This window comes from Pinus tabuliformis, chromosome 7 (genome assembly GCF_031772625.1).
Source record: "Pinus tabuliformis cultivar Carrire ecotype Pingquan chromosome 7, CPIR1, whole genome shotgun sequence".
In the NCBI taxonomy this organism is placed as follows: Eukaryota; Viridiplantae; Streptophyta; class Pinopsida; order Pinales; family Pinaceae; genus Pinus; species Pinus tabuliformis.
In genome coordinates this window covers 989,005,326-989,032,669 of record NC_142293.1, presented here as the reverse complement: position 1 = coordinate 989,032,669, position 27,344 = coordinate 989,005,326, and the positions used below count along the sequence as shown (strand labels likewise).

Below are 27,344 nucleotides of genomic sequence, written 5' to 3'. Positions count from 1 at the left end.
GAGCCAGCAAGAGCTCACGCAAGGCCACGCAAAGGCAGCCAAGTGTTGTGCAGAGCACCAGAGGGGCCAGCGTCGCTGACGCAGAGGCTCCCAGAGCTGACGCAAGGCCTCTTGGGGCTGACGCAGGCCAAGAAAGGCTGACGCATGGCCAGCGTGAGACAGAGGGGTTGACGCAGTCCCGATTAGGCAGATGATGGGGTTGCAGGAATAGTTTTGTGCTGAGGAGCTGCCAAAAGAATTTTCCGTGGTTTCAGCCAGGAGATTTCTCTCAAACTGTGAGTTATAGCTGCTAAGGAAATTCTCTGTTGGGTAGCCAATTACGGCACCCAGATTGTACTCTGATATTGCTTAATAAGAAAACCCTCAAATCGTTGCACCGGTTTTCCCGCATTGGGTTTTTCCGAGGACATTGGTCCAAAAATAATGGTGTCATGTGGTGTTTTTGTTCTTGTTTCTTTTAGTTATTGATTTGTAATATGTTGAGCATGCAATGGTGTTTATTTTTAGTATTTACTTTGTAAATAACTTGTTAAAGAAAAATAAAAAGTAGGTAGGAATACATCAGAAAAGTGCATGAAGGGTTTCTAAATTAAGTAAACTTAAAAACTTCAACATGGTATCAGAGCGTGATTGCAGATCACGGGAGGACTAAAAGACATCATCCGAGTGGAGCAATAGTAGCAAAAAAACAGTTGTTCCGAGGTGACAGCAGTTGTTTCTAGTAGCGCAGAAGCCAAGAAGTGTGACGCAGAGCCAGCCAGAGCCAAGCAGAAGAAGCCGGGAGCTGCGCAAAGCCTCAGAGAGGCTAGTGTTATTGACGCAAAGGGCCAGAGCGCTGATGCAGACCCATGCGGGGTGACGCAGAGCCAGCGTGGGGCAAAGAGGGGCTGACGCAGTTCACAGAGAGGCAGTGCTGGAGTCTACAAGGCTGCAAGAATATTGCAGAGTGGAGTTGGTGAGGTACTGTAGTCAGAGCAGTACCTGACAGAGCAAGGCTAGAGGAGTTGTTACCGAGGGTTTCTAGTCGAGGAACCTGGATCAGTAGTGCAGTTGCACAAGACGATCAAAGTAGGGGGCATCTCGACAAGCGGCAGAAGGATTTCTAGGAGGGAAATCAGGACTCAGAGGGAGTTCAGAAGAGAACTTCCAGACGGGAAGTAGAGACTCAGAGGAGTCGAACAGAGAACTTCCAGGAGGGAAGTAGAGGAGCATCATGGCACTACACGGGGTAAGATACCAAGGTAGACTGGACGGAGCATCGAACTTCGCAGTCTGGAAGGCCAGAGTCTTATCAGTACTTGACAGGAATCGTGTCAAGAACTTCGCTTGAAGGTAGTAGTTGTCCCAGTCGACCCCAATGAAAATGACAGGTACAAGGAGGCGATGGCGAGGGCCAAGTGCATTATCCTTGACGAGGTCAAGGATCATGTGGTACCACATATAGCCGAGAAGGAAACGGTAGTTGAGATGTGGGAGGCTCTCAAGAACCCGTACCAACATACTTCTGTGCAGAGAAGAATGTTGCTCGAGAACCAGATGAGGTCGTATCAGATGAAGAACGATCAATCGATTGACACCTTCCTTGGACCACTGATTCAGATCCGAGACCAGTTCACTGTTATAGGAGCAACACCGGATCAGGAGCTTATGGTGAGGACAACCCGGAATGTTGTCTTAGAAGATTGGGAAGTGTTTGTCCAAAGTATCCTGGGCAGAGGGACTCTCCCACTTTGGGACGAGATGTGGGCAGCGCTTCGCGGAGAAGAGATCAGACGGCAGTCGAAGACGAGTAGCAACAGCAAGGGGATCAAGGTCAAGGAGGAGGAGGAGGATGTGGCCCTAGCATCTGAGGGAAAGCAAGAAAAGCGGAAGAAGAAAGATCTCTCCAAGATCAAGTGCTTCCACTGTGGGGAGATGGGTCATTATGCGACCCAGTGCCCAAGGAAGAAGAGTAAGGGAGACTCTTCCGAGACTAAGGCAGCGCCAGCACGGGCAGAGAAGGAAGTTTTGATAGATGATGACTGTGCCATGAGTGCACATGCACCACTTGAACGGAAATGGGGAGACATCGAGCTGTAGTCAGGCGGACTACAGGCGATGAGGGGTAGGATCCTTGAGGTACCCACCCTCTTGGATTAGACCTTGCTACGGAAGCCCCAAAGAGGAGTAGCAAGACTGACTGAGTCGGGTAGAGATGGATGTGGATGAAGCGGCAGAGAGAGCTACAGTGCAGGAGTCCCGAGACAGTGCGAGGCTAGCAGGCTGCAATAATGCAAGAGGCACAGGAGTGTTGCACCAGTGCAGGATCGCACAGAGAGGTGTCCAACAATGCGAGATGCAGGGAGTTGTTGCAGCAGCACAAAGGTCAGAGAGGGAGCACTTGTCAGCGGCAGAGGGATCTTCAGCATCAATGGGTGTCTCTAACCCAAAAGGGATGTCAGATTGGAAGATCAGTTACTTACTTCTCAGTAACTAAGTTGCATGCAGCAGTGGGCAGCACGATGTAGCATGATGAGAGGAGATGCAATGCGGATGCAGTGCTGGGAGAAAGGACCAACAGCAGCACGAATGCAAAGGGAGCTGTCGTACAGATGCAGTGGTGGCAGTGGCAGAACCATGGGCAGCAGTACAGGAGGCAGCAGTCCAGAGGATGGTGGGCAGGGAGGCATATCATCAGCACAGGTACCGATGTCGGATGATCAGAGTAATACTCAGTAAGGGGTATTGCTAGAGCACAGTCCTCACTAAGAGGGGATGTTGATTTGGGGTAGCATCGGATGTGCTCTAGCCACAAAATTTGGTGGAGAGGTTGGGGAACATGAGATCTCCAATACCCAGAAATGGTTTGGCCAGATTCTAAACAGATCAGGAGATATTAAAATAATTAATATTTTTAATGGAGTCCCTAAGTCTAAACTTAGGGAAAATAAAATATTAATGAGTATTAATATGAATCTGTGTTAGAGTGGTCCAAAAGACATGGATCAAGCTAGATCTAATCTTAGTCGTTGATTAGGGACTTAATCTCGGTCGTTGAATTGTCAACAGGAAAAGTATAAGAGGAGGCTTGAAGGTCACTTGGAGATCACACCAGATGATCAATCATTCTATTCTCTAGAGCAGGGTTGCTAAGAGAGATAGAATCAGTGATCGGGAGAGCAACCGAGGGGCATTGAGTACAGAAGAACAAAGAAGGCAGAGATTGTGCCGGGAGAGCAATGCAGCAGCTAAGGAGGGTGACGCAGAGCCAGCAAAGGCAACCAAGTGTTGCGCAGAGCATCAAAGGGGCCAGCGTAACTGACGCAGAGGCTTGCAGAGCTGACGCAGGGCCTCCTAGGGCAGACGCAGGCCAAGAATGGCTCACGCAAGGCTAGCGTGAGACAGAGAGGCGCTGACGCAGTCCAAAGAGGGCAGACGTTGGGGTTGCAGGAACAGTTTTGTGCTGAGGAGCTGCCGGAAGGGTTTTCTGGGATTTCAGCCAGGAGATTTCTCTCAAATTGTGAGGTATAGCTATTAAGGAAATTCTCTGTTGGGTAGGCCAGTTACGGCACCCATATTGTACTCTGATTTCTCTCAAACTGTGAGGTATAGCTGCTAAGGAAATTCTCTGTTGGGTAGGCCAGTTACGGCACCCAGATTGTACTCTGATATTGCTTAATAAGAAAACCCTCAGATAGTTGCACCGGTTTTCCTGCATTGGGTTTTTCCGGGGACATTGGTCCAAAAATAATGGTGTCATGTGGTGTGTTTGTTCTTGTTTCTTTTAGTTGTTGATCTGTAATATGTTGAGCATGCACTGGTGTTTATTTTCAGTATTTACTTTGTAAATAGCTTGTTAAAGAAAAATAACAAGTAGGTAGGAATAAACCAAAAAAGTGCATGAAGGGTTTCTAAATTAAGTAAACTTAGAAACTTCAACATACACTAAGGTGTTTCTCCAAATAAGATGTTCCAAATAACACCTTTCACGTATTTAATTAAAATATGTTGATAATAACCTCATTTTACGCGAATCATCAGAATGCAACGGAACCAAAATTGAATTGTACGTAACTGACCCTGATGATGATATATAGCAAGTGAACCCTGTCGGACCCCATAAAACTCCTCCAAAACCCTCAAGGCCCACTGATGACGTAAACTCACTCCTGTGACCTAGCTATCACAAACCTTGGAAATCCATCCTAACTGCATCATAAGTGAAACCAAAAATGGGGATATTACATTCACAGACAAATGATCGTTCAGACTTGGAAATTGCATGTTCTGCAAATTTTAACTAGAAGTCAAGACAAAGCCAGATAAATTCATGAGCTGAAATTAGAATATCATTACAAGTTATTTTAATGATTAACTAATTGAATATTCTCAATGTTGCTTCCCCTTCATTTGCAGCATAAACAAGAGAAACATGATATCATACATTTAAACTGCAAACACAGGAACTAGATCACAACGTTGAAGAGCTGACTCTAATTATTGGAATTCAAGGCATTAATACTTACATCATTTGAAACTACCTATTACTCATTGCAGATGACTAAGCTTGCTTCTACATGTGAAATAAATCTTACTAAAATAAGATTATGAAAGTAATTCAGACTATCTACATATGCCCATTTTCTTGTTAAAATGAAATGAAACTATATCAATGTTCAGTTATGACCAAAGGCAGTCAATGGGACTAATTTACATCAAGCATCACCAGCACTGAGCAAGTGGAGTGTAAAAGGCAACTCCATCTCAGAAAATCTAAGACATGTAAAGATGGATATCATGCTGAACTAGCTGCTAAATCAAATATGCACTTGAGCACCTGAAAAATATGGAAGTCTTAAAACTTTACAACTGCCTGAAATAAGAGAGGAATGATGTCAACTCCAATCAACACGAATTTGTTATTTTAGTTCAGTCTAATGACCACACAGACCAAAGGTAGGATTATTTTTACAGAATTCTTACAAAAGAAAGTAATCAAAAGATACGGGTATGGCAAACCTATTCCAAGACAAGGGATGCACTTGCTAATGACTTCACGGCCTTTTTTACTGTAGAAACTTGTATATCCAGATCCCTGACAACTCCTGCATTTCCCAGTCCATTCATAGACAACTTCCTTGCATTCCTGCAGAAAGTGATCAACCAACAACATGGCATTGTGAATGAGATTACTAAAACACATTTAAGTTGAATATTCTGAGAGTTCCAAACCATACTGTCAAGAAATATAAGAACATTTTAATGCAGAGAATATTCAGGTAAGAAATATGTAATCATAAACAAAAATATAAGACAGAATCATATATATTCAAAGAGAAGCACAGCTCAAACAGAAACATCCCCAGTGGCAATATCTCATTAATCTCAGCATGCAGAATAGAAAGTCATACTATATAGCTCATTCTTAGAAGTGTAAACACTATTGTAACAAAACATTTATATAAGAACCATGGAACTTATAAAATACACACACCCAATAATACGTGGAATTTCTATAAGAGAAGAGAAGATTGTATTATCCAATATATGTAATAAGATAGAAAAGTGTTGTCTCATGAGATAGTCTTCGGTGCAAACCAAAGTTTTGTTACTTAAAAGGTATTTTACTTAATTTCTTAAGTCACTAAAGTTGATCACAAACACAAAACTACGATATCTAAAAGGTACATTATAGTATGATCATTCGACTGAATAGACTCCATCACTGTCCCATAATGGTTATACTTGAAACTACATGAATCTTATCTCTACACTTTACAAACTTGTATAGACCGAAAGGCTTGGTGAAAATGTTTGCCACTGCTCTTGAGATGCACAATATTGCAGCTCTATTTCTATACTCTTCACTCATTGTCAAACACAATGATAATGAACCTCCACTCACAAAACACCAGATTTCTCACCTCTTCAACACATTGGTTATCACAATAAAGAAAATTTGTGCAAGCTTGTTCCGCTTGCAGATCAGCAAGTATTCTTTGCAACTACACTGCTTCACAAGCCATACATACCTCAAAACCATCTTGGTTTCAGTTTTTCACTCCAATGTTCAGCATTTTGAGTTGTCATAAACCTGGAAATATAGCCGACTACAAAACTTAGATCCACCGCTGTTGTAAGATATATCAAGCTGCCCACCAATTTTCTGTCTATTGACCCATTAGCCAGTTTTGAGTCAATCTTGGCTAATAATTTCAGCCCAACTTCAATAGGTGTAGAAGTTGCCTTGCAATCTGCCTTAAAAGACCTCTCCAACAAACTTTTAGTATATCTAACTTGTGAAACAAAACATGGATCCATCAGATTAGTGTAGGGAATAACATAAGAAGCTTAAATCAGTCATGTCAAAAGCCGAACACATCAGATTTTACCTATTGAAATGCATCAACCTCATTACCTGTGATGGTAAAATCATTCACATACACCACCAAGATCACTATATTTCTACATGTGATTTTGACTTACAGATTTGGATCAAAAGGGTTTCTTTTGAATCTAGTTCCTATAAGATGTTTGTCAATATTAATATACCTGGTGCTTGAAGCTTGCTTTAACCCATGAAGAGCATTCACCAACCAACACACTGGAGACTCTTCACTCAAGAACTGGAATCCCTGTGGCAGATACATATAAAGTTCCCCCACTAAATCTCCATGGAGAAAAATACTATTTACATCCATTTGAAAAAGCCCAGATACAAAATGAGCAACCATGGCTAGAGCCAACTGTGTCACTGTAGTTCCTATTACTGTAAAAACTTAAAACCCCTTTGTAACCAACCCTGCCTTTGTATTCATCCACCAAACCATCGGCTTTATATTTTGTAATGTAGACCCGTCATACTTGCATTCCAGAAAAAACAAGAATTATAATCCATGCAGAAAAAATAGCTTCATGAAGCAGGGTTGGCCTACAAAAAGCAAAGGTAGGGCACTGAGGAGTATTTTCTAAGTGCAATGAGACGAAGAGAGAAGGACAAACCCACAGGAGTCCAGCTCTAGATTATGGCTCACCCAAGTCACCCAGATCAACCAAACTAGAGTATGATTGACAGCAACTGAGGGAAAGTTTGATCTTTGGTGAAAGGGATCACCTATTCAAGGCACAAAGAATCCCACGATTGAAGTCCCCTGTATGAGTTTATTATGCTTCAGGAACCCACTGAGGAAGATCTTAATAATATGATTATGCATTCTCTTGATCCCCAATTGGCATTGCGAGTGTCCTCAGCCCAACTTCCCTAACAAGTCCGAAGGCAACTAATCATCCATTTGAGCAGCAGATCGGGATGACCTCTCAACAAGAGGAGTTGATCAACCCCCCAACCATGTCATCTTTCAGTCACCCTTCATCTCACCTAAATTTGGTGAAGAGAGCAATTCTTATCCAAACAGAGGAAGATTTGGAAGGGATCAATGCAGTAGCCAATGATTTCAAAGCTCTTGAGGTCAATCAGTCCATGCATGTGGGTCAGTCCGCAGATGCTAGCAAGGTAGCCACCTATAGGGATGCAGATCTCAACTCAACCACTCTACTGCTAGCATCTGAGTCTATAGTTGAGCACAATCCAGCTAACAGTGGTGATCCTACAGCTCCTAAAAATATGTCCATTGATTTCAACATTTTTTAACCAGATCAAATAACATGATGAAGGAAGGACCAATTTGCAGTGCTGAGGGGTTATACTTTACTTCCTACAGAACATATCAAATGAAGATGCCTCAACAAATGGTGTATCCTGAACTGAGAAACCAAAGAAATTTCAATGAATTGTTATTGGAGCCTTGGTTCCAGTTATTTGTGTTTATTATTCAACTTTGATGCTGCTGCCCGCTATTTGCTACAATACAAAACCTCTTAACATTTCAGGCTCATTAACATAGTTGCAACCTTGGAGAGGATTTTAACCCAGACAACAAAAGTCGAGCACGCTACCCTCTACAGATTGAATTCCCTGGATTTGCGGCAAATCTTAGGCCCTTCATTGATTTGTTTGCTCAATGCTTTGGTAAACTATTAATCCCATATGGTCGCAGAAATACCTTCAGAGCCAGCCTGCAGATTTGCACCAAAAGCTCCCTCCACACATTTCAGTGTTCACTATTGAAGGAGTTCACCAAAAAAAAAGTGTGTGAGTTGAATCTACCTGATAAATGCTTTGCATGTCAAACACAAAATCACCTCATTCAGGATTGCACTCATAGAAGACCACAACCAAATCCGAAGCTAAATAAAGATCTAGTTTAGAAGAATGCACAGATCCCTTCAGACTCCCGCCAGAAAGCCCCCAATATACCACCTTAGCCTAAAGAGGCTTCTCATTCTTCATAAGAGACTGTCTCAATAACCTGAATATAGGGAGGCCCCTTGCTACACCGATCTAAACAGTACATGCAACCAGTGCAGGCTTTACGGAAATTGCAGTAGGATGGCAGGTCAAGATTAATAAAAGGAATAAATCTGGGAGGGCAGCCTCAGCGAGAGTCTTGAATCCTAGAAGGATGTCACCAAGAGACCTCCCAATAGACAAAACTTATTACTAGATGACTTTGTTTCTGACATGTTTGATAGTTTCATGGAATGTAAGGGTTGACTATCCCTAGCTGAAAGCAGTTTTGTGAGATAGGTTTTGAAGGATACCGAGCCATATGTGGTATTTCATCAAGAGGGAAAGTCAACTGGCTTTGAATTAAGATGTTGTCCAAGTATAGTTAGAAAACTGCCTTTTGGACCACAAATCATGATGAAGGGGGAGGTGGGATTCTCTTGGTTCCTCCAAAATTTGCAGCGGATCATAGCTCTGATATTCCCATCATAGGTGTGACTAGGTAACTCTGATGTTGAAGGACAGGCTTGCAGACTTTTGTTCAATTTATGTGCCTCACAGTAGCATCAATCACGATCTGCTTTGGGACTAGCTTGCCTCCTCGTTACCAAATGTTGAATCGATTATAGGATGGGATGTTAATATGGTTGCCTGGCATAGTGACAGAGCAGGTACTTTTAGATCTATCATCACATGACCAGAAAAACAGGGTTGGTGAGGTGTAAGGCTTCTCGCCAATAGTTTGATACTAACTGGAATCAGAAAGGCCTAGACTATGGGGGTTGCTAAGTGTAACATGCATCAGGGAAAAGATGTATAACATGCAAACTAGGAGAGACAGGTTTTATGGCCCATGGGCTAAGTCACCAGGTTCGTGTTCGAGTTCGAGTTCGGTGACCTTGAAATTCAAATAAAGTTCGGCAACTAAAATTTTGTCGATAAAGTTCGACATATAGAAATTCGAAAAAAAAAATGTATATATATATATATATATATATAATCAATTTAAAGTCAAATTGCCACCCTAATCCCACCCTACCTAGTCTCTTTCCTCTAATTCCGGTGGTGAAAGATTCCACCCTAATTAGTTTTATTTCCTCTTCCTACTTGTTCTGGCAAACAGGGGGTTATTTGTCTGAAGCTGAGAAGGATTTTGGCAAAAATCTAAGGAAATACTTGGCCAATTCCATAAAACAGACTAAGGGGATTCTAAAAAGAAGCACCAAAATTACATCCATAACTAACTATTTTAGCTTTATGTAAATCCCATAGTGGAGACAAAGACAACAAAAAAAATGACATTAAAGTGTTATGGAAACAAATATAACAAAGGAAATGACATTATGGTGACTACAGAAACTAAACACATTAAATACAATATTAAATGTCATGCCAATTATCATATCAATATGGATAAAAGATGCTCTTAAGGCATGAATTTATTTGGGGATTCCAAAAGATAAGGTGTCCAAGCTTCTTTTGTAAGCTTACATTAAGTGACACTTAAAATGTTGGATATGTCAATACAATGATAAGACTCTCTAGACATGGGTTTGTGATAATTTATGTTGTAGAAAGATAAACTATATCAAAAAATAAATGAGAACCAACAAAAATAAAGATAATTTTAGTCTTTAAATATTAATCCAATAAAAAATAACCAGTATATAATCCTAAATCATTCTTATGATTCACATCCATCTTTATTTAATATTAAAAATACAATATTTATTAAATATTTACAAATTGAGAATGGATGGGTAATTCAAAAAATGATTTAAAAACAACAACAACAACAACAACAACAAAAATTAATAGTTTTTTTAAATGAATAGTTAGAAGAGTTCAATTTTAATCATTCCCGACAATTTTTTGTATTTCAAAAGAATGACTTCATGCCCTCAGACGCTGCAAATGCGAATGATAATCACCGTGCAGAAGACTAGTAAATATCAATTACGAAATTTTATTGTTTTATTTCATTCGTGATTCTTGGCTTAGCGCATTGGTCCTGACACGTATTTATAAAAGGAACCGAGATCTCCTGACGCAAGGTAATCGTTCATCATTCTGAAGCCATGCGAGTGTCTGAGGTATATAGAACAGTCTCTTGAAGCAGCTCGAGACATTTCCGAGACAGGCTTCGGGTAATTCTGCTGACTGTGTTTTTGGTTGAATTACGAAGCTGCCCAATTAATCTCTGTGGCTGCATGCACAATTCTGGAGTAGTTCGCAATAATTCTGGAGCCACTTTGACTAATTTTCCTGAAGCAACCCTACCACATCTCTGTAATATTGCTGGATCGATTAAATTGTAGATTGACTTTTCTCCGTGGCCGCAGTCCCAAAATAACCCTGGAATCGCAGTAGCTAACCGTTGAAGCAGTTCAACGTTGTAGTATTTCTGGGAAGATTAATTACGAACAAAACACACGAGGAAAACAATAATCTGGTCAAGACTCCTGAAGCAAAACAATTCGAACCAAAACGATTTTCTTCGAACCCTAAACGAACTTAATCGATTTTGTTCGTCATTAAATTCGCGTTCGTTATTAAATTCGAGTTCGCCATAAAATTCGGCGAACTTGAACGAATAAGTTCGTATTCGTTTGAAGTTCGGCGAATTTTGAACTTATTTGTTCAAATTCGCCAAACCTGGTGACTAAGCCCATGGGATTGTCTTTCCTTTTTGTGTAAGGTGTGGTCAATGGATGTAATTATGAATGGGATGGTTTCTAACCACCACTCTATCATCACCATTGTTTCCTCTAGGCATGCTCTAAATGATCTTACTCCTATGTTCAAGCTTAATGTGTCCCATACAGACTCAAAGAACTTCAAGGCCCTTGTCAACAGAGTTTGGAACCTTTCCCCTAGGCCATAAGGATATTAATGGTACAATCTTATGGTGGGAGTTAGCTATCCACGCAACTGAAGTTTATGCAAAAGAATAGTTGAAGGTGGTAAATTCTCTTGGAGGAAGATCTTAATAATTAGGTTTTACAGGATGAGGTGGTTAATCTTAATCATTTTATCCAATGTGAACAGATGTATGCTACTAGCGGAGCTTGGATCTGGGCATAGCTTCAGTGGATTTAGGAAGGGGATGAGGCTTGAAAAAGAGTGTTGGGTCTCCAACGTTAGGATGGTTCTTTTAAAAATGATTTTTTTCGAGATTAGGAGTATGTTCCATGCCCTCTTTCAAAATATATTTTCTCCTTTCGCCTTGTCCAAAAGAACCATGGGGCTAGATATCAATCTATGAAATCCTCACCCCAATATCTCTTCCTATAGGGATAGTTTAAACAAATGATATCTTGAAGTATAAATTTCTTTCTACCCTAAAAAATCCATGAAGAATGGTAAATCTCTCAATCTCAATGGTCTTCCCTATAAATTTCTTAAAACTATGTGGGATACCATGGATGAGAATTTGTTTCAAACGGCGAGAGAAGCATTTTCTTCTAGTCACCTGACAGAATTTTAAAATCAAGGACCAAACAAGCTTATTCCAAAGGGTTCAATGAGGGATACTATTAGTTGCTAGACATCAGTTCTTCTATTAAATGTATCGTTAAAAAAAATCTAAAGTTGTCTCTCTACGCATTCAAGAATTCACCTCTCATGTGGTTAGACAAGAGCAAAGAGGGTTAGTTCAGACTCTAGAGGATGTTTATTTGGTATATGTGATCTCAATATGGGAGGGGCCATGGAATGAATCTCAATAACACTTGCTCTTCCTCAAGAGTCAAAATTGATATCTTAAAAGCCTAAAAAGGATTGATTGGTCATTAATCACAAAAATGCTTCTCTACCTTGGTTTTGGATCCAAATATGTTTCCATGGTGAACACGCACTTTTGCAAGCTTCTTTGTTCATATCAGTGAATAGCTCCTTCCTTACGAAGTTTTTTTTGCACTACTCTATTAGACAATGAGGCCTTTTATTCCCCTACTTGTATGTGCTCGTTGTTGATGCCTTAGGCTACTTCTTGGTGACTCCTAGAATTTAGGATCACATCAGAGGAATCTATTTTCTACGAGGGACCAAGAGGGTGAACAATAATTTTGTAGACGATTCTATGATATCAATACAAGTAGACCAAACTTCAATTGATTTGGCTGGCAAGTACCTTCATGTATTCAACACGATTTCTAGGGTGGGGATGAGTTATCGATAAAGGACTTTTCGTTGTTGGGTTTGGATAATACCCCAAATTGGATACCCCCCTTGTTGAAACTTTATCTGGGCTAGAGTGATTCTTCATTATTTAGGAATCCCTTTTGGTACAGTCTTTCTCTAGCTACAGTCTAGGATTGGTGCTCACAAAAGTTGCAGAATTAGCTACATTACTAGCAATTTAAGGACCTTCATCTAACAAGTTTGTTTGACAATTATTTCCATAATTCTTTAGACCTCTCATATTTATTATGTTTCTTGTGTAGAAATAACTCAAAATTTGTAGTTGCTAATGAAATCAATAGACACAAATTTCTTCTACTAAATTCTATATAAGGGAAAAAAACATACAATAGAAACACATGCAATCATTCAATCACAATGAACACAGTGTTTTTTACTGGGGAAAACCCCTCCTCTGCTTGTATTATATTAGATGAGAGCATTGATCTATTACAATGGCAGCTTCAATCCTTGAAGCCCAACCTGCACTGCGATATTGATCTCCTCCTCCTCGCCTGCTTCCACAAACTTTGTACACGAGAAAAAAGTATACAATAATCATTACAATTATGCCTTTTTCCTCCACTCCACTAGGGAATTCGAATTGCATGCATGACTAGGGCTATTTTTAGTAAATTCACTAGTTAACTAAGAGATAATGAGTTAACAACAGTTAGAGATCAGTGAGTTAACAACAATTACAACTACTCAATTGAACTCATACTGACTCTATTCTAGACTAGAGCTCAAATAACTGACTTTCACTAAAGATAACACCTTTTGATAACTAGATCTTAGCCATCAACTTGCACATAACTCTACGTTTAGCCCACAAACTCGAATTGACTGACTTAACTGAGTGATTTGGCCATGTCACTCCTGCATTTGACTAAGGCACAAGTCAAATGAAGCCTTTCCTTGCTACAATTTAACATCTTTTTGGTTGCCTATTCCACAGCAATTTAATGAGCAGTACGGTGGAAACCATGCGTTGCCCTTGGTCCCATGGAATATCTACATTCTTCCCAATGAGTGTGTCTTGAGAATGATTGATGTTACATCTCAAGCAAAGGTTTCGACGTTCATAGCAAAATGGATTATGAGTTGCTTGGAAGGTTCATCCCCTTGGCAGATTTTACTGAGATATAGGGTTTTACAGGCCTATTGAGTGCATAAAATCCATGAAAAATTCAATATGTGACATCATCTCCTCTCCACGTATTTTCCAAGTCAAAGGTTCATCTATTTTGAAAAGCATGTTGTGTGCATGGAAATGTGTTGTCAAATAATTGTGTTGGAATTTTATGGGCAGTACAACGACTAATCTATTGTTGGAAAGCCCACAACCAATGTCTTGGGAGAGTGTTAGTTATTAGGCTCACATAAGCAAGAAAGGCATATTTTTTCGAAAGACTTATGGGATCCATCTTCCCAATATAGCTAGATTAGAGGGAGTTAGTGTTGAGAATTATACCTCGACTAGGAAATTCCACACAAGTTCAAAGTGAATGTGCAAGTAGTAATGTGAGATATTTCAAAAAGTAATTATATTTCGTAAAAAAAGTGAAAGTCTCATATTTAGCAGTTGAGTCAAATTGTATCTCATGTATGCTTGAGAGTAGGAGTAATCTTAAAAGTAGATTCTCTGCTAAAAGTTAAAGATGGTGCAAGGTTGAGGCTTTCAACACACATGAGAAATCAAGCACGTTGAGTGATAGAGAGAGGTTGTAATGTCCCAAACTAGGAAAAACAGTGATATGCAAAGCAAACAATAAATACAACACCAGAAAATTTAAACATTCAGTGCACACCCATGTAAAGACCAAAAATGATAACCAGCTGAGTCGTTTTATTAAGAAATGGGGGCAATAGTACAATAGTGTGGAAGAAGTGCACCTGGGCTTGCCTCAATGGCAAGCGTGACTGTGACAAAGCCCAGGTGATAAAATGACAAGCTCAGATGGTGGAATCAGTTGTAACAATGATACCCTGCGCTACCCTAGTAAAACTAAAACTGCACTATCTACTGGAAAGATGCTGCCAGAAACCCCACCTTCGGTGCTCAAAAAATTCCACAAAATTAACCCCAAGCTCCTCAAACAAAACCCACCAAAACCCAAAAAGGGTTTGGCCTGGTTTTGACCCCAGAAATTTGGCCCCCAAGTACCACGTCCTCCTCCAGCTGCTGGAAAATACGGCCTGCCTGCAACTCCAGTAAAGCCCTCCCAAATCACTCCAAAAACGTTGAGATACACTCCCCCAAGGTTCTCCTTATTTCTCCAACAAACTCTTGCCCCACAACTTGACCCACAAACTCCCACGTGTGCCTAGTGAGAGGCTTTTGCGCTCACCCTAGATGCTGCAATTCATATTGCTCTCAAGCAGCCATCTCCTGCTCCCAAACTCCTCCCAAAGGCTAGTATCCCACTGAAGCTCCTTTACCAAATCCCTCCCAAAGGCTAGTATCCCACTGAAGCTCCTTTACCAAAATTCTCCCAGCAATTGCACCCCGGAAGACCCCTGAAACAACTCCCATGTATTCCCTTCTTGCGTCCTCCTGGAATACGCACTAGTTGGGTAAATGGTTGAGTGTTAAGCTCTGAATCCCCTCTTGTTCTCCTCCAAAATGGTAGAATGGAACCTCCCTAGGGTGGCACGCGTAGTCCACCGAAGAAAGGGGTGAGTTCTCCGCTTGGAAAACTAGATGCTTAACCGCAAGTGACCCGGCTAAGCAACTCGAGCAACTAGAGTGAATTCGATAGGCAAAAGATACCAAATGAGGCTAAGCCTCTCCTATTTATAATTAGTGGCCTTCTTTCCCACGTGGGCCCCTCCATCTAGCCTTTTAACTTCCCTCCTTGACTATTCGAACTTTTCCCTTAGGCAAGTGCGTTTTTCCTTCATGTGGGTGGCCCCCACGCTCCATTAACAAAATATTACGGCCTCCCTTTTCCTCCAAAGTCTTATTCCCAATATTTTGTGGATCCAATGGCCTCCAAAAATGTCAAAATTATGGAAAATGAACCTGTGACAAATTAATTAAGCAAGGGACATTACAGAGGCAGAGAACATAGGTAACCAGGAAAGAGGTATTTCAAAGTAACATGCAGTCCCATATAATGTAGGGAACAATTTCATAGAATTGTAAATAATTTAAATTCCATATAGTCATATAATGTAATGTAAAATTCCCTCTTGGAAATTTCTCAAACTTATAGTAAATTTCTGGGTTTATACTTTATAATTAAAGTTTCAGTGGTGTCTTTCGTCAAACAGTTTGACGATATACTGTTGTAGGTGATTTTTATAAAATTTGTCTTCAAGACAGTTTATACAATACCATGAGAACACCAAACAGACTTCAAAAAACAAACTTATTCAACTTATATCAGACTCACAAGTTATTATACAACTGATATATGGCAATCTGAAAGAGCATCAACGCAAATAGTCTTTTTCCTCACTTGAAATATGAAGGTACAATAAGCATATAAACAATAGAACCTGGTAAATGCTTCAGCCAATAAATCTGGGCACTTGAATCTATATGATAGAAGATATCAGTCAAGAGCCAACACAGAAATTCATTTTTGAAATTTCATGTGGTCAGCAAAAGCTACAGGTACCTCCTTTGTAAACCCCTGCATCTACCTTCCATTATCGGTGGCTATACCAGCTTCCTTTCACCCCAACGCAGCTCAGAAAATTTAAGGGACTGTCAGCACGTCCAGCAATAATAGGAAATTAAACCTCTGGCTCGAATCAACTAGAAAACCACCCAACTCCAAGTCTCTCTCTAGCTGTGTATTTATTATGGCCTGTATGGGGAGATTATGGCTCTTTACATCCACAATCACCTTCTTCTTTGGAATGGTTACGGCCAGAGAAAGGGAGCAGCTCGATTCACTTAATTTCTGTAGCAAACTCGTCCCAATTTGGAAAGGAACTTCAACCCTTGGCCACAGCCAGATATATGGCCCTCTTGGCAGTAGAAAATCGACCTCCACCTCTGATTCCTGACCCAAGATGAAGCTTGCTGGAATGTGGCTCGGTTCTGGCAATGTTTCCAACCTGAAATATGATAAATGAAGAGCAACAAATTAGAGATTCAATTGATAATACCTCTTCTAACTCAAAATCTCTTGCAAATCATGTACTCCATTGAAGTGCAGTGGTGAAATCTATGTGATTTCACTCTCGAATTCAACTAGGGTGTCTAATTTTAACACTGAAGTCAGCTATGGCGGTTAAGGTACCAAAACCCTAAGCGTCTCCTTGAAACTCTCTCCAAGAGCTCCTTTCTCCAAAAACTCAAATGCACGAATGAATGAGGAGAGGCCCCCTCATTTTCCTTTTTATAACTCACTTGCCTTCTCCCTCCAATTAAAAATTTAAAAGCACTTTTCATTTCTTTATTTAATAAAGTTGTTAAACACACATGGGTAGCAAGAACAATATGAAAGATAAATCATGAGAGTACAATTTTTATTAACAAGAGATATACATTTATAGTACATTATGTGACCGTTGGGTTTCACATCCCAAGGTCTCTTGGACTACTTAGTCTATTCAGCTTCCACACTAACCCATTTAGGATTAGGTGTCCAACATTCCCCCCCTTAATCCAAAGGGTTATGTATGAGTCCAAGAAGAGAGCTGTAATACAAAATGTGCAAAAAAATGCATGGCAGCACTAGGCTGAATGTGCTCTATGAAATGTTGGTATAAAGGGCGGTGGTTTAAGGATGACCACCAACACTGGAACGCTTAGTGCAGTTCCCGGAACTCTTCCAAAACTGGCAAGAAGCTGAAGTCTTCTACTAGAGGAAGTGATCCTATTGTTTTGAAGAGGGAAACCTTCAACCAATAAAGGGAGGTCTCACCCCACATAAAAGGGAGAACTTCAACCTGAAAAGGGAAGTCTCAACCTGTGATGGTTTAAGGATGACCAACAACTCTGGAATGCTTAATGCAATTCCTGGAACTCTTCCAAATCTGGCAAGATGCTGGTGTCTTCTGCTAGAGGAAGTGTTCTCAATTGTGTTCCTGGAATTCTTCCAAAACTGGCAAGAAGCTGAAGTCTTATGCTAGAGGAAGTGTCCCATATTGCCAACTAAAGGCATGTTCAGGGGCATCTTTGTTTCTGGCTACAACTCTGAAACTGGTGTGGCAGGTTGTGGCTCAGGCTCGCTTGATGTGACTTTGAAGCTTGTAGATGACCATCATTTCCCCCCCTGTCAGATACAAGGTGAGATGATGGAGAAAACTCAGCTGCAAGACTTTTCAATACTCTGGAACAAGTTCTGACATGTGTTTGGAATATCTTCTTGGTTGTTGATGCCCATTGCCAAGAAGCGATCCATCCAAGATGAATCTTTGTTCTTGCAGGACGTTTGTTTTTGAAGCATCTGTGTGAAGGATGGCTAGTTTTATGACAGTGCTTACATGGATGAAGATCAAAACAGCGATCTTTCAAATGGCCAACTCGGTCACAGTGTTGGCATTTCACAATCTTTTGTTGTTGTTGTTGTTGCTGCTGCTGTGGAAGAGGGGTAGAATCTGGAACAGCTGGAGGTGAACTGTCATGAATGAATCCAGCACTCTGAAACTGAATGGGCTTTGAGTAGTCTGGAATATGAAAGGACAAGTCCTTGTCATATCCAAGACCAGTTCTGTGCTTGTTGTGGACAAGCTGTTCCCAAGGTCTGATGATGGGCTTGGGAAGTGCAGACTGAGTTTCTGCATCTGCATGTATAACTGCTGCTTTATTTGAATGAATTGTAACATTATTGTCTTGTTGTTTATGGGAGTCTGTTTCAATCTTCTGAACAGAAACAGGTTCAGAATGATGACTCCTCTGTTTTAATTCTTCTTGTTGTAGTTTTGTCTCAAGCTGCAAAAACTCAATATTCTCCTGTGCATTTTGTAGACATATTTTAATATTGAATAGAGAGGTTTTGTTGATCTTAACCATCTCATCAACAGTGGAATGTATCAGAGTATTTAACAACTCTAATGCATTATCAAGTCTGGTCATTTTCTTCATTATCTTATACGTTAAAGAAACAGATCACAACTATCAACCAGTGAAGAAGAAGCAACAATCATTCACAATTCAATGTCACTGCAATATCCTTTATAAATGTCAGCAAATGATCAGAGTGCAACATAAAAGATTACAATCAGCTCACCAAACTCTTTATGCAGCAGTGGAATCAAGGAATCAATGCACTATAATGAGTTTTAAATACAATGCCACAATTGGGGCAGCAGCAACTGCAAACTTGCTTGGATCCTTCAAGTACTCCTTCACTTTCAAATCAGCATCAGCAACAAGTTCCCAGAATCCAGGTTCTTTAAAACGGACTAGTAGTTACCAAAATTGATGCAGGGCCAACCCTGCTATTACCCAGAATCTTTATCACACGCATATAAACATGCATCTCAGCTTTTTTTACCCAAATCAAAAACCTCAATAGCTGGCAATTTCACAACTGTACCATTTGCATGCGGAAGCTTATCTTTCATGTGGTTCAAAATCATTCACCATTGATTTCATACTTTCATTAAAAGCCATCATATATGGAATTATCTCAATTCCAATATCTACTCATCAGCAGGCAAATTCATAACTTCTTAAACCCAATGACTCAAATCATTCAAATGCTCATCAACCCAATAAACATCATTCATATATGACCAAAATTCAATGAAACAATGTGCCCATGTTTTAATATTCAATTTAACATTATTTTAATCAATGAAAGGCTTGGACTTGTCCTTACTCAATGCGCCCTTGATCTTTTAGCAGTGGTACAAATGATCCCCAATGAATCTTAGCCTCCTAAAATGATGAAGAATTCGGTCTTCCAGGCATCTGGAACTCCTACATAATATATGCCCTTGGATTCAAATAAGGAAATGCTTTCGGCCTGCAAGAATGAATGGCTCTTGCCCTATCAAGAATGAATGGTTCTCGGCCTATCAAGATCTGATGTCAAATAATATACCTGAGCCCCTGAATCATAGAGATAAATTTGGTCCTGAGAATGAGCAATAAACTCGGTCTCGTTGAGTCCTCCTGAAGTTACCCTCTTGTTGATACTTTTTGGTTCCTTGTCACAGCTTTAATACTTCCACAGATTTTAGAATTTAACTCAGGATCATACTTCAGATCTTATTTTCTGCTCTTTAATTTCCATCACTTTTGTCCCTGTCAAATCATTTTGCAAGGAAGGTTGTCATAGAGCATAAGGAATATAATATCGATAGACCACAAGAAAGAACGAGCTTTTAACTTAATCTTCATCACGATGGATTTATAGCTTTCAGATATGTCATAAGCAGATCTATGGTATGATACATGTTTAACCCTTTCAACCACTAAAATAACTTGATTTAGGCAAAAGTATCATTGTAATCATGCAATCTCAAATTTCTATCATCTGAGAAACGTCCGACTTTTTCTGAGATTTCTCGGCCGGAGATCACCCCTGAGGCCTTTCAGCCTTCTGCACCCAGCTTCTGAGGCCTTTTCGGCTTACCTGAGATTCAGACTGATGCCTTTCGGCCCTGTTAACGATAGACCGAGATCATTCAGGCCTTTGTCATAGGCTTCGGCCTTTCAACAAATTTATACTTGTGGTCTCGGATTTGTTCACAGAGTGAGGTTTTTCCGGCCTTCTTCTAGGGCATAAACAAAGGGACAGAACTCGTCCTCCTTACTCAACACAAATTGAATACTCAAACAGCGTTAATACCAACTCTGATATAACACTCAAACAGCGTTAAAACTCAAACGCATGGGCATATACCACTGTAGTTCAACGCAACAAAAATTCAACACTTGTTGGACTCCATTCAATATATATACAGTGTTACACAATAAACCGTTCAATACCATTCAACGCATTCAATAAACCGTTCAATATATACGCATTCAATAAACCGTTCAACGCATTCAATAAATCGTTCAATATATATGTTGTTACACAATAAACTATTGAACGCATTCAATAATTCAAACGCTGTGTTAAAATACCATTCAACAAACGTTGTGTCAAATCCATTCAACGTATACTATTCAGGTTCAACGCTGAGATAACTATAGAGACTGTGCTATCTCTGCATGGCTCAACAGATTCAACAGCGTTCAAATGATTCAGCCACAATCAATGCAATATGCATTCAAACTTCGAACATAACCAAACGTTGATACCAAAACGCATTCAACTTCATAACGCATTCAAACAGCCGCATTCAACTTCATAACGCATTCAAACTTGAATCATACGCATACCATTCAACAACGCATACCAGGAGCTAGACCTTCATCGATGGTGGCGTATCTCTGCTTTACTTTGATTCCATGTCAGCCCTCAGCGCAAGCGGTCATCAAACAGTTCTGATACCAATGGGTAGCGTTTATTTGAAAAACGCATTCATTTGTACAAATACTCAAAGCAGCAAACGTATTTCAGGCAGCATGAAAAGCAATTATGTCAGACGCAGGTGTCAGCACATCCAGATGAACAGGCTACCAAAGTTTAGCAGAATGCAGGCTACGGTTTAATGCTAGGCGCAGGTACCATGTCATGCGACGGTTTAATGGAATATGCAGAATAGCAAACGTTCATGGACAGACCTTCAGGCAGTCAGAGAGCAAATTATTACGACTGAGAAGATTCAGAATGGCAGAGAGAAGCCAAAAAGGGCGCTGGAGAAATGACAGGTTAGCTGAGAAAATATTCATGAAATGATCTGCACATACACATAAGGGCCATAAAACAAATGGCTCAAAATAATTATGCAGGGTAGGAATACCCCTGCTCTGATACCATGTTAGCCACACATGGGTAGCAAGAACAATATGAAAGATAAATCATGAGAGTACAATTTTTATTAACAAGAGATATATATTTATAGTACATTATGTGACCGTTGGGTTTCACATCCCAAGGTCTCTTGGACTGCTTAGTCTATTCAGCTTCCACACTAACCCATTTAGGACTACCGGAAAATGCTTAATTCGCCTCTGTGGTCACATTGGCCACCCAAAGCCCCTTTTTATCATCCTATCCTGTAGATCTTTTCACCCCGATTCCAACGAGCTATTACACTAACGTGTTTCTCCAAGTAATTAGCCCGAAACAACACCTTAAACGTAATTAATTAAAATGTTTCTTAATAACATCATTTTATGGAAATCGTCGAAATGCAAGAAAACCAAGAGCAAACCATGCGGAATTGATCCCGATGGTGAAATAGGGTAAGGGATCCCAGTCGGACCCATATGTTGAAATTTCTAAGTCTAACACGTTAGAAATTCCTACTGCATTATCTGGTTTATTTCAGCTACTTGTTTATTCCTTAACAAGTTATTTAACCATATAAATACTGAAAATAAACACAAATGCAGTCTCAACTCATATACAGATCATCAACTGAAATAACAGACAAACACACAAGGGAGACCGTTATTTTTGGACAATCGTCCCCGGAAAAACACAACTTTGGAAAACCGGTGCAACAGTTCTGAGGGTTTTATTATTAAGCAGTTTTCTTGAGTACAACTAGGGTGCCAAACTAGCTCACCCAACAGAGATTTCTACACGGCAGTAATACCTCTTCTCGGAAGCAGATATTTAGCTTCTCAGCACTAGTCTGCCCCACGAAAATCCTTCCGGCACTTCTCCAAGGCTCTGTGTCAGCCCTGCTAGCCTCTGCATAGCTCTGGAACCCCCTGTGTCAGCCTTCTGCCTCTCTACATCAGCTCTCTGGCCTTCTAGGTCACCCACACAAGCCCCTCAGCTTCTACGCAATCTTTCGCTACCTCTGCGTGGCTTTTGTTGCCTATGCGTAGCCTCTTCAATCACTGCACTGGCCCTCTGGCACTATCTCTGCCTCTCTAATATGTACTCATTGCCCCTCACTGCAACCCAGATCACTTGTTCGAATTTTCTCAGCAAACCCAGCTCCAAAAAATCAAATTGACTGATCAATCTTGGTGTATCTCCTACTGACCCTCAAGCCTCCTCTTATACTTTTCTTGTTGAGACTTCAACGGTCGAAATTAAGTCTCTAATCAACAGCTAAGATTGGTTTGGCTTGATCCATGTCATTTAGAACATTCTCACCCAATTTCATATTAATACCCATTAATATTTTAATTTTCTTAAGTTTAAACTTAGGAACTCCATTAAAAATAATAATTATTTTAATATCTCTCTAACCAAGTGGAATTTTCCCAAACCATTTCTGGGTCTTTGAGATCTCATGTGCTTTAGCCTCTCCACCAAATTTCAGTGCTAGAGCACATCCGATGCTACCCCAAATCAAGACTCCCTCTTAGCAAGGAATGCGCTCTAATAATACTCCACCACTGAGCACCACACTGATCCTTCCGCACCGATACGGTGTACTTGTGCTAATGCTTGGCCTGCTGCCCAACATCCACTGCACTGTTGCCTCCTGTACTGTTGCCCATGGCTCTGCCACTGCCACTGCTACATCTGTACTGCAGCTCCCTCTCAACATGCTGCATCATGCTGCCTATAGCACTACCACTGCTAACCACTGCACTGCAACTCAGTTACTGAGAAGTAATTAACTGATATACCCAAATACTGACATCCTTGTCAATTCAGAAGTGCCTTCTGATGTTGAAGCTACCTCTGTTTCTATCCTATGCTCCCTTTGTTGCCTCTGCGCTGCTGCAAACACCTTTGTGCCTCTTGCACTGCTGCAACCACCTTTGTGCCTTTTTGCACTGCTGCAACCATTTATGTGCCTCTCGCACTGCTGCAACCTCCACTACGCTGCTACAGACCCCAGCACTACCTTGTCGCTCCATCCGCATCTTGCTTCTACCGACATTTGTCATCCTGCTACTGTCATTCAAGGCTCCCGTGGCCGAATATGATCCAAGAGTTTGGGTACCTCAAGGATCCTGTCCCTCATCTTTTGTAGTCCTCCTGACTACAGCTCGATGTCACCCCACCTCTTCTCTAGAGGTGCATGAGCACTCATGGCACAGTCGTCATCCGTCTCAACTTCTTTCTCCACCTTAGCCGGAGCTGCCTTGGAGTCAAAAGCCTCTCCCTTATTCTTCTTCTTGGGACACTGGGTTGCATAATGACCCAGCTCCCCACAATGGAAGCACTTCACTTTGGAGATGTCCTTCTTCTTCCTCTTCCCTTGTTGTCCCGCAGATGCTAGAGCCGCATCCTCCTCTTCCCTTGTTGTCCCGCAGATGCTAGAGCTGCATCATCCTCCTCCTCTTTCTTGATTCGACCTCCTTTGCTGCTACTTCCCGCCTTGGTCAACCGTCTGATCTCTTCTTGGCGAAGAGCTGCCCACATCTCTTCCCATCCTGGAAGATCAGCTCTGCCCAAAATGCTTTGGACAAATGTCTCCCAATCCTCGGAGACTGCATTCAGGGCGGTCCTCACCATGAACTCCTGATCCGGTGTGGCCCCTATGGAAGTAAGTTGGTCCCGAATCTCTTGCAACCTGCTAAGGTATAGATCTATCTACTCCCCCTTCTGCATCTGATACGACCGCAGTTGATTCTCCAACAGCATCTTCCTCTGCACGGAAGTGCCCTGATACAATGTTGTCAAGGTATCCCACATCTCCTTTGTCGTGTTCTTCTCGGCAATATGTGGTATTACATGATCCTTGACCACATAAAGGATTATGCACTTTACCTTCGCCATTGCATCCTCATACTTTTCATTATCAGCTGAGTCGACTAGGATATCCACAGTTCTGAAGACGAAGCCCTTGATGCGATGTCTATCTAAAACAGACAGGATCCTGGCCTTCCAGAGGACAAAGTTGGAGGCCCCGTCCAACCTGTCTTGATCCCTCAGTCCGTTCATTGTCATCTCCGCTTCTCTTCTGGACTCCTACTGAGTCTCGACTTCCCTCCAGGAAGTTCTCTCCTAGACTCCCTCTCTCTCGACTTCCCTCTTGGAAGTTCTCTCCTAGACTCCCTCTGAGTCTCGATTTCCCTGCTGGAAATCTTCCCGCCAACTGTCAATCTGCTCCTCTCCAATCCTCTTTGCAATTGCAACTTGAATCTGGATTTCTTGGCTAGAAATCCATCAAGGCAACGACTCCCTCTACCTTGGTTCTGTCCCGTTAAGTACTATTCTGCAGGACAACAACAGCACCCCACCAGCTTCCCAATCCACAATCCGCCCACACCTCCCTAGGCCCCGGCAACTGAAGAAACTGAGCCTTTCAGCTTTTGGGCAATCCCAGCAATCGCTGAATCACTCCTCTAGCCAACTGCGTCAAGCCTACCTGCCTCTGCACTGGCCCTCTCTCTGGCTCGAAATGATGACGCAGACCCTCTGCATCACTCCTCTAATGCCTTCTCTCGGAACAGCTCTGTCTCTCGGGGCCGCTGTCTCCGCTACAAATTTTCTTATTTCTGCTGGTGCCTTTAGTTCTCCTGTGATCTGCAATGCTCTGATACCATGTTGAAATTTCTAAGTCTGACACGTCAGAAATTCCTACTGCATTATCTGGTTCATTTCACCTACTTGTTTATTCCTTAACAAGTTATTTAATCATATAAATACTAAAAACAAACACAAATGCAGTCTCAACTCATATACAAATCATCAATTGAAATAACAGACAAACACACCAGGGACATTGTTATCTTTGGACAATCATCCCTGGAAAAACCCAACTTGGGAAAACCGGTGTAGCGGTTCTGAGGGTTTTATTATTAAGCCGCTTTCTTGAGTACAACTAGGGTGCCAAACTGGCTTACCCAACAGATATTTCTACATGGCAGTAAACCTCTTCTCGGAAGCCGATATTCAGCTTCTCAGCACTAGTCTGCCCCACGAAAATCCTTCTGGCGCTTCTCCAAGGCTCTGCGTCAACCTTGCTAGCCTCTGCATAGCTCTGGAACCCCCTGCGTCAACCTTCTGCCTCTTTGCGTCAGCTCTCTGGCCTTCTGCGTCACCCACGCAAGCCCCTCAGCTTCTACGTTGTCTCTAGCTGCCTCCGTGTGGTTCTTGTTGCCTCTGTGTAGCCTCCTCAATCACTGCGTTGGCCCTCTAGCACTATCTCTGCCTCTCTGCTATGTACTCACTGCCTCTCGCTACAACTCAGATCACTTGTTCGAATTTTCTCAGCAAACCCCGCTCCAAAAAATCGAACTGACTGATCAATCTTGGTGTATCTCCAACTAACCCTCAAGCCTCCTCTTATACTTTCCCTGTTGAGTTTTCAACGGCCGAGATTAAATCTCTAATCAACAGCTAAGATTAAATTTGGCTTGATCCATGTCATTTAGAACATTCTCACCCAGTTTTATATTAATACCCATTAATATTTTAATTTTCATAAGTTTGGACTTAGGAACTCCATTAAAAATATTAATTATTTTAATATCTCTCTAACCAGGTGGAATTTCCCCAAACCATTTTTGGGTCTTGGAGATCTCATGTGCTTTAGCCTCTCCACCAAATTTCATGGCTAGAGCACTTCTGATGCTACCCCAAATCAACACCATAAAACTCCTCTAAAACCCTACAAGCCCACCAATGGAATAATCCTGCTACTATGACTAGCCTGACACGAGCTTTGGAAAACCCTCCTAAACACCTCACCAGGTAATCCAAAATTTGGGGACATTACATATAAACGCGTACATACAGCCGTACAAACAAGTCCATATGAGACAAATCGTATAGGTGTCCGAAAAATTCTATGCGAACAAGCTATACAGTCCATATAGTAGATTGTACTACTCAGCGATCATTCCACTCAAGTTTGGGTATTTTTTATATCCATGCAATGTTGTTTTTTGGGCAGCTTGTGGAGGTTTCGTTGTATGTTTTCCAAATGAACGAAAAGCTTATTTGAAGGAGTAATTACTGTTGAAAATTCAAGTGCAATATATACTAGCACTAATTTCTAAATACTTAGCATTTACAACTTCTTCATCAAGCAATTACACTTCAGAAATTCAACCATAACAGTAGAAGGAATAGTAAAGATCACAATGCACAAAGTCAACACAAATTTTACCCTAGGAAAACCCACTTGGGGTAAAAACCCAACAATCCTTTCCTTAGAGAATCAATTCAACAAGAGAGACATAAAAGTCAAGACAATAGACAAACTGACCAACAAAACTGTCCACAAAGAATTGAACTCAAATTCCTCCACTATCTGCTCCTTGTTAACTCGGTCAAGGTCTGCGATAGATGTTTGAAATTCAGCCTCTCTCTTCCTCAGAAAATCGGACTAACCACAGAAGATACCACAGGAAATTCGGTTCTGCAGCCTGAGGTTCAGTCCTTCAACTCGTCCATCTGTTCCCAAAATTTCAGCCCTGTAACTTGATTATACTTTTGAGGTTCAGTCCTGCAACTTTCCCTTATTTACCAAAGATACAACCTTCTCTTCAACAGAAATTTGAGCTTTAGATAAACTTCTTATTAGCCTCAGATATGTCTCCTTCTTGACTTCTTATATAGCCTTAAATTAGGCTCTTCGCTTGCACCTCAGACAGATCTTGAACAGGAGATCTGAATTGCCCTTGGAGGGAGGTTGAATGCCTCATATATATAGTCTTTTGCTGGGCCGAATGGGTGCCTCTTAGGTTGGGGCCAACTTGACTACTGGAGGGCCGGCTTGGACTTCTTGTGGAGCCAAAAATAAAAATTCAAAATTCAAATTTTCTTTTGAGAAGGTCATGAAGAACATGCCTTATATTTTTCTTTTGGCAAACACAAAGAATATAATTTTCTTTTGAGCATGAAGAACAAGCTTTACATAAATATTTAATGTTAGAAGTACATCAATG

At 41.1% G+C, this 27,344-nt stretch overlaps 1 protein-coding gene across 3 annotated transcripts in view; it reads right to left on the bottom strand.

Annotated features, from left to right (window-relative positions):
• SCO2 (protein disulfide isomerase) overlaps positions 1-27,344 on the bottom strand; it is a 242,937-nt gene that overhangs the window by 140,868 nt on the left and 74,725 nt on the right. Inside the window, exons 2-3 of one of the 3 annotated variants that reach the window (XM_089459280.1) lie at positions 4,999-5,125; positions 4,152-4,188 (exon numbers count right to left, since the gene is read on the bottom strand). In XM_089459280.1, coding sequence (XP_089315406.1) covers positions 4,163-4,188; positions 4,999-5,125 — 153 coding nt within the window. In that variant the 3' untranslated portion in view covers positions 4,152-4,162. Of the gene's footprint in view, positions 1-4,151; positions 4,189-4,781; positions 4,853-4,998; positions 5,126-27,344 lie in introns of those variants that run through there. The other 2 variants (XM_089459279.1, XM_089459281.1) reach the window with 2 other exon arrangements.